This window comes from Quercus robur, chromosome 11 (assembly GCF_932294415.1).
Source record: "Quercus robur chromosome 11, dhQueRobu3.1, whole genome shotgun sequence".
Lineage (NCBI taxonomy): Eukaryota > Viridiplantae > Streptophyta > Magnoliopsida > Fagales > Fagaceae > Quercus > Quercus robur.
Genome location: NC_065544.1, coordinates 22956469 through 22965072, shown reverse-complemented (window position 1 = coordinate 22965072; position 8604 = coordinate 22956469). Strand labels below are relative to the sequence as shown.

General features: G+C 44.3%; 1 protein-coding gene across 1 annotated transcript; it reads right to left on the bottom strand.

Moving 5' to 3' along the window:
• Positions 1-7536: 7536 nt before the first annotated feature.
• LOC126704848 (uncharacterized) lies at positions 7537-7926 on the bottom strand. The gene has a single exon (XM_050403841.1). The coding sequence runs from the start codon at positions 7924-7926 to the stop codon at positions 7537-7539; it is 390 nt and encodes a 129-aa protein (XP_050259798.1).
• Between the last annotated feature and the right edge of the window lie 678 nt (positions 7927-8604).

The window sequence follows — 8604 nt, the reverse complement described above, 5'->3', positions numbered from 1 at the left end:
TTTTTGGTTTTTGGGGTTTTCAGTATTCATCTCTTTCCCTCTGTTTTCTTTTTAGTTTTCATGGTCAGTAGCTCTTAGGTTAGGGTAGTGTGCCCCTCGGTTTCCTTTTTGTTTGCTCGGGGGCTTCCTTAGATACTTCCCGTGCTTTTCTCCCATTTGTTGGGAATTTTGTTTTTGAGGATAGTGGTTTAGGGGTTGTATTGGGTGAGTTATTTCCTATGCTTAGTCAATCAATCAATTGGTTTGAAGGTTTGGTGGGTGAGAGGGAAAGAAAGTCTAAGGTTAGATCTAGTGAGCTCGAGACTGGGTTGTCTTCTAACGATGACCTGGTGCAGGGGGATACCACCGTCTCTACCCCTCGAGAGGTTAGGGTTTTTCATGCCCTTGAAGAGGTATGTGGTTTGGATGGCGATACACTCTCTAGGTTTAAGGATAGATTCCAGTTTCTAGATAGGGTTAGGGTTCGTCTACCCCATGAGGAGGAACGGGCTTGCCACTTCTTCCTTGGGGAGGTATGCTTTTACGAGGCTACCTTCCTATGTGGACTTAGGTTCCCCGTCCACCCATTCATTATGGAGCTCTTAGGTCGTTTTGGTATTGCTCCGGGGCAACTTATGCCCAATTCTTGGAGGATAGTGGTCAGCTGTATGAGGATACGGCTGGTTGCTATGGACGGAGACATGATTAGAGTGGATGAGCTCGTCTACTTGTACCATTTGAAGGAATCTAAGGAGCACGGGTTTTATGAGCTGGTGCCTTGGGAGAGGAGGACCAGGATCGTCCAGGACCTGCCTTCGTCCTTCAGATACTAGAAGTCTCGGTTCTTTTTTGTGTTCGGGGATGACTGGGAGACTCCTTTTAACGAGGTTTAGGATGATCTCCCAAGGTTGCTCCATTAGTGGAGTACCCTCAACTTAGGTGCGTCATTATATCTTCTTGTCCCTTAATTTTCATCGTGTTTATTTTATCGTCACTAACTCCTCTGTCCATTGTCTTGTGTAGTTAAAAGATGGTCCAAACTTAAAAGTAGGTACAAGAAACGCGTTGAGAAGGCCATTGAGTACGCAAGGAAGATCGAGAATTTTGACGATTTGGTGGACCTGCGAACTCTTGCCTTTTATTGCCTTGGTCCAAAACCATCTTCCTTTGTCCTGTAAAATATTGAGATTGAGGAAAAAAAGAGTAAGTGTTAGGCTCGTCAGTGTTGATTCTTTTGCCCTTTTTTTTTTTTTAATAAGTGTTTTCCTCTTGCAGGAATGATGACTAAGTTTAATCAAGAAAGGTACGCGAAAATGAGATCAAAGAAGAACGAGCCACTATCCAATCTTGGGAAGAGGACAATGTGCGTTACGGGGAAGGGCCCTCTCACTACTCCAACTGCCCCTGTTGCTCTAGTTGTCCTCGGTACTGAGGTGACGAGAACGGCCTTTCCTGCGACTTCTACCAAGGAGATCACTATTCCTATCTCCAAGAGGCCACGCTTGACAGACAAAGGGAAGGAGAAGGCTAATTCTCGTGTGTCCAGTATTTGGGACGATGCTGAACTTGTGGTGGAAAGGGCACACGAGGTCGTCACTGCTGAAAACCTGAAGGTTTTCACGGGCGTTCCTTCCAACGAAGTGGTGGCTCGTCATGTCCATAGGCTCATTCAGGTAACGTACTTGTGCAATTTCAATCCTTTCTTTCTCTTCTCCCTTTTTTTTTTTTTTTTTTTTTTTTTTTTTTTTTTTTGTAGTCTTAAGGCTCTAATTTTCTATTCAGGTGTTGGGGGAGAGTCTTCATATCATGGTGGAGTACCTCACCCAGGAAGCCAAGGTCGCGTCTATGAAGTCTAGGATGGAAGCTCTGGAGGCGGAGAACTCTAAGTTGAAGAAAGACTTAATTGTTGCCATGGACGAGGCCAATACCTTTAAAGGGAAAGTCAAGACCTTGAGCGACGACCTCAGAGCCGAGTGGCAGCTAACTCTAGAAAAAGATGAACAACTTTTAGCTATTAAGGAGAAACTCAAAACTATTGTTGCGAAGGCCGTTGAGGCTTTCCAGCAAACTGAAGAGTACAACACAGTGCTCTTCAGTTGGTATTTTAAAGGTTTTGAGCTCCTGAGAAGGTACTTCGTCAAGCACTCCACCGAAGTAGATCTAAAGAACTTGGATCTGGAAGTGGTGGACAAAGAGATGGCCGCTGACGAAGCCTTCTAGTCCTCGGCTCCTAAGGGAGATGCTCTTGAGAGTGCTCCTACTAGTCTTGACGACACCAATAATGCCGGAACCTGTCATTTTTCCTTTGTAGTCTTTATCCCTTTTTTTTTAGGTGCCCAATGTGTTTTAGACTCTTTAATTCTGTTTTGAGAACAATATTCTAATTTGAGAACAACTTTACCCAGTGTTTATGGGCTTATAATGATAACACAGTACTGGTTGCCCGTTATCTTTGGGCCTTTACTTATGTTTTCTAATTTTGCACTTACTTGTTTATATTCTTATCTCTTGTTTGCTTTGCTTCTTCTTCATCAGTAGATCCATCTAGGCGGAATTTACTTAGCCAATTTTATGTTTGACTTACACCCACTTAAGGGATCTTGTCATTTTTGGCTTCATCAGTAACTTACATCTGTCTAGGCAGAATCTTGTTACTTAGCCAATTTTATGACTTACACCCATTTAAGGGATCTTGTCATTTTTGGTTTTGTCAGTAACTTACATCCGTCTCGGCGAAATCTTGTTACTCAGCCAATTTTATGATTTACACCCATTTAAGGGATCTTGTCATTTTTGGCTTCGTCAATAACTTACATCTGTCTAGGCGGAATCTTGTTACTTAGCCAATTTTATGACTTACACCCATTTAAGGGATCTTGTCATTTTTGTCTTCGTTAGTAACTTACATCCGTCTAGGTGGAATCTCGTTACTTAGCCAATTTTATGATTTACACCCATTTAAGGGATCTTGTCATTTTTGGCTTCGTCAATAACTTACATCTGTCTAGGCGGAATCTTGTTACTTAGCCAATTTTATGACTTACACCCATTTAAGGGATCTTGTCATTTTTGTCTTCGTTAGTAACTTACATCCGTCTAGGTGGAATCTCGTTACTTAGCCATTTTTTTATGCTGCTTTGTTTACTTGCATTAAGTCATTGACTGAATAGTTCTTTTATTGCTTTAAAAAATGAATACAATCGCTTGTTACATCTAGTGGTGGTATTTCTTCAAGTGCTCAATGTTCCATGGTCGTGGGAGTCTCTGCCCATCTAAGGTTTCCAAGTGATAGCTGCTTTGTCTGGAGTAATGGACGACCCGGTAAGGTCTTTCCCAGGTTGGGCCGAGTTTCCCTTGGGTAGGATCTTTGGTCGCCAGGGTAACTTTGCATAGGATGAGGTCCCTTATGTCAAGTCGTTTGAGCTTCACTCTCTTGTTGTAGTAATTGACCATCTTCTGCTGATACTTCGTCATCTTGTTAGCGGCTCTGTCTCTGACTTCATGCAGATAGTCTAGGTTGACTCTTAACTGATCGTCGTTGCTGTCATCGTGGAACATTTCTTGTCTGATACTACTCATTCCCACTTCGACCGGGATTACTGCCTCAGTTCCGTAAGTGAGTTTGAAAGGGTTTTTTCTTGTTGGGGTTCTTGCTGTAGTTCGGTAAGCCCACAAGATATTGGACAACTTTTCTGGCCAGGCCCCTTTAGCGTCGTCCAACCTGGTTTTGATAATCTTGAGTAGTGCTCGATTAGTCACCTTTGTTTGTCCGTTTGCCTGTGGATGTCTCAGGGATGAGAACTGGTTCATGATCTCTAGACTTGAAGAAAAATCTCTGAAACCTTGACTGTCAAACTGCCGCCCATTATCTAATATGATCGTCCGTGGAATTTTGAACTTGTAAATTATGTTCTTCCATACGAAGCTCTGGATCCTTGCCTTGGTGATAGTTGCTAATGCCTCCACTTCAACCCATTTTGTGAAGTAATCAATAGCGACTAGTAGGAACTTTACCTGTCCCTTACCTTTGGGCAATGGACTGACGATGTCAATTCCCCATTGTGCAAATGGCCATGGGGAGGCTATCGTCGTCAGTTTCTCGACTGGAAGACGTTGAACATTTCCAAACCTTTGGTACTTGTCACACTTCTTGATGAGCTCCCTTGCGTCTACCTGCATAGAAGGCCAGAAGTAACCTATTCTGACAACTTTACTTAACAAGGATCTGGGGCTTGTGTGGTTTCTGCAAACCTCTTCATAAATCTCTTCTAGAATATACTTGGCTTCCTCTTCATCTACGCACTTCAGGTAGGGCATAGAAAAGCCTCTCTTGTACAAGGTGTCATTCAGGATTGTGAATCTGGCTGCTCTCTTCCTAACTTTCCTGGCCTTCTCGGTGTCTTATGGAAGGTGGCCGTCTTGGAGGTATGATATGATCGGGATCATCCAGCTACCTGTTCTCTGAATTGCAAATGTAGAGATTTCTTCAATGCTAGGGTGTTTTTGGACTTCCATCTCTAAGCTTATGCTCGTTGATCCTTCTTTTGACGATGCTAGCTTTGCAATTTCTTCTGCTATCATGTTCTGGCTCTTGGGGATCTGTATGGATTCCACCCTATCAAACTCCTGTGTCAAATGCTTTGTCAGCCTGAGATATTTTTGCCTTCTTTCCTCGGTTTTATACTTGTCCTTTATTTGCCTTATTACCAGCTTAGAATCGCTCTGGAGGAGTAAGTTTTTAGCTCCTAGTGCTTTTCTGACCTTTAGCCCCGTCAATATTCCTTTGTACTCGGCTTCGTTATTGCTAGCTGAGAATTTTAGCTAAACTCCATACTTAAGCACTTCTTCGTCTAGGGTGGTGATGATGACCCCTACTACTTCCCTCCTTTGGGCTGACGAACCATCAGTTTGTATCGTCCACCATTCTGTCTCGTTGGTGGGGCTTCCCTCGTCTGGAAGAGTGAACTCAGCGATGAAATTTGCCAAAGCCTGCACCTTAAGGGCAATCCTGGGGTGGTACTCGATGTCGAATTGGCTAAGCTTTATTGCCCATTAGACCATTCTCCCTGCTGCCTCGGGCTTGTTCATGGACTTCTTGATGGGTTGATCCGTCATTACCAAAATGGGGTTCGCTTGAAAATAAGGTCGCAACTTGCGCGAAGCTACTACTAATGCGAACGCAATCTTCTCAATCCTTGGGTACTTGGCTTCTGTCCCTTGGAAAGCTTGACTGATGTAGTAAACCGGGAGCTGTTTCCTGTCCTCTTCTCGAATTAAGGCTGCGCTCATGGCTGTGGCTAATACTACCAAATATAGATACAGGTTTTCCCCTTTCTTGGATGGACTTAGGAAGGGTGGATTTCTTAGGTAACGCTTGAGTTCTTGAAATGCCACCTTACATTCGTCAGTCCATGCAAAGGCTTGCTTCAACGTCTTGAAGAAGGGTAAGCATTTGTCCATCGCTTTAGAGACGAACCTATTCAGTGCTGCTATCCTTTTTGTGAGCTTCTGGATTTCTTTGACGATCTTTGGCGACGTCATGTCGAGTATGGCTCGCACCTTCTCCAGGTTTGCCTCTATCCCCCTTTGGGACACCATGAATCACAAGAACTTCCCCGAAGCTACTCCAAAAGCACACTTACTGGGGTTTAATTTCATCTGGTACTATCTGAGTGTGGCAAATGTTTCCTTGAGGTCGTCTAGATGAGTAAGCTCTTCTTTACTCTTGACGAGCATGTCATCCACATATACCTCCATATTTCTCCCGATCTGCTTGCTGAACATTTTATTTACTAACCTCTGGTAGGTTGCTCTTGCATTTTTCAGTTCGAAGGGCATTACCTTATAGCAATAGAGTCCTTGGTTGGTGATGAAAGCAGTTTTCTCCTGGTCCTCTTCTGCCATTTTTATTTGATTATAGCCCGAGAATGCATCCATGAACGTCAGTAGCTTATGCTTGGATCTAGAATCCACTAGCTGGTCTATCCTTGGTAGAGGGAAGCTATTTTTTGGGCAAGTTTTGTTTAGGACCGTGAAGTTTATGCACATTCTCCATTTCCCATTCGCTTTCTTCACTAGGACGATGTTGGCGAGCCAACCTGGGTAGTAAACTTCTCGAATAAAGCCTGCTGACAACGGCTTGCTAACTTCGTTCGTGATTGCTTGGTTTCGCTCTGGAGCGAAGACCCTTTGTCTTTGTTGGACTGGCTTCTTCGTGGGGTCCACGTTTAGCCTGTGTTGGATGACCTTCGTGGATATACCTGGCATGTCCTCGTAACTCCATGCGAAGATGTCTAGGTTCTCCTTAAGGAACTGGCCGAGTCTCGTCCTCATCTCGGGACTGAATGTCGTCCCTATTCTGGTCGTCTTTGCTGTTTCTCTTTCAACCAACTCTACTGTCTCTAGGGCTTCCACTTTATCTTCTCCCTTCTCCTCGATCATCCATGTATGGTTTTCTTTTGCAGCTAGCACGACCTGGTAGCATTCCTTGGCCAGTACTTGATCTCCCCTTACCTCACCCACACCGTTCTTTGTTGGAAACTTTACCTTTAAACAGTAGGTAGACGTGGCTGCTTTCCAACGGCTGAGCGTGGGTCTCCCAATGATCACATTGTAAGATGAAGGACAGTCTACCACCAAGAAGTCCAACTGACGAGTCAGCTGCCTTGGGTGAGTCCCCACTGTAACCGTTAGTGTCACTATGCCCTTGGGATACACCCTGTCTTCACTGAAGCTGACGAGGGGGGAGTCGAATGGGCGAAGCCTTCCTGGTTCTAGCTTCAACTACTAAAAAGCAGAGAGGTAGATGACGTCCGTAGAGCTACCATTGTCGACGCGGATTCTCTTGGTATTAAATCCTTCTATCGTGAGCATTATGACTAGGGGGTCATTATGAGGTTGCTTCACTCCTCTAGCATCCTCTTCTGAGAAAATCATGTCACGGTCTGTCCGTCTTTGCTTAAATGGGGGCATTTTGTGGACATTTTTCACCTGCCTCTGGCATACTTTCCTGAGGGATTTGAATGACTGACTTGTGGATGGGCCACCGGTGATCATCTTTATCTCCTCGATCATACTTGGCGGGTGCTAGGACGTGTGATCCTCGTCACGAGGTGAAGATTCACGTTGGTTTTTGTTGTCGCCTTTGAATCTGCTAGATTCCCCCTTTTTCACATACTTCTACAGTTTCCCTTTCCTTATAAGCTCCTCTATTTGCTCCTTTAAGTCCTTGTAATCCTCTATGTAGTGGTCGTGATCCTTGTGGAATCGGCAGTACTTCTTATTGTCACGCACATTAGGTGATGAATGTGATGGCCTTAGTCATTTGAGGTAGTGCTCATCCTTAATTTGCGCCAAAATTTTGTCAATAGGCATAATTAAAGGAGTGAATTTTACCATTCGAGGGGTTTTTTCATCTTTCCTTTTATTCCCGTCACTAGTCCAACGATCTGGACGCTCCCTTTTTCGTCCTTTGTGATCGTCCTTCTTTCCTCCCTTGTCTCCTAGCTTTTCTACGTCCTTTATGGCGGCTAATGCATCTTTAGCATTCATGTACTTCTATGCCTTGAGGAGTATCTCCGCCATTGTCTTAGAAGGATTCTTCGCAAGTGAAACCACAAACTCTCTGGACTTCAACCCCATTTTAAAGGTCATCAACTGCATCTTGTCGTCAGCTTTGTCTACCTCTAGAGTCTCCCGAGTAAAGTGTTTCACATACGACCTCGGGGTTTCTTTCTCCTTTTGTCTAAGGGTGAGTAAGTGATCTGTTGGCCTTTTAGGGCATTGTCCCCCAACGAAATGCTGCAAAAAGGCATTGCTTAACTGCTCGAAACTGTTGATGGACGATGTTGGTAACTTGGTGAACCACTCCCTTACAGCTCCTTTGAGAGTGGTGGGGAAGGAACGACACAATATTTTGTTAGGAGACTGTTGAAGGTCTAGTGTCATCTTGAAGGTGTTGAGGTGATCCTAGGGGTCCTTAAGTCCGTCAAACGGCTCAAGCTGAGGCAATCAAAATTTCGACAGCACAGGGCATTCCAAGACTGCCATGGTGAAGGGTGGATCTGTTGCCCTAACCATTCTATCTAGGCTTCGGTCTGTTTTCCCCTTAATGGCGTTCCTTAGCTCGTCCATCTCCTTTCTCATCTCCTAGAGAAGATCTGAGTTTTGTTCATTTGGGGTAGTTGGTCCTCGATGGTCACTTCTTCTATGGCTATCTCCCTCATCCTCTTGATTAGCTCTAGACCGATTCTCCTCCTGTTGAAGCTATAGCCTCATTTCCTGATTCTATTTGGTGAGATCTTTGACGCTAGCCGCAAGAGCCTGGACTTGCAGAGCTAATGCTGTAGAATCCTGGTTGGACTCTATTTGAATATAGAAATTAATTGGAAACTACACTTTCAAACTGAAGTACGAAAATGTTGTAGTCCCCACAAACGGCGCCAAATTGATGAAGTGCAAATCGTTAGTCTTTGTAAGTGCGTCCAAATGGAGCTGAGTCCTCGTCCTTGTTCCTGCAAATATAGTGAAATGGCTCCCTCGAGATGGTCACCGGTGTGGTGCCTGCCACAACATCTCCGATGCCAAAGATAGTATAAGTAAGCCTTTAAAGAATAACATAGAATA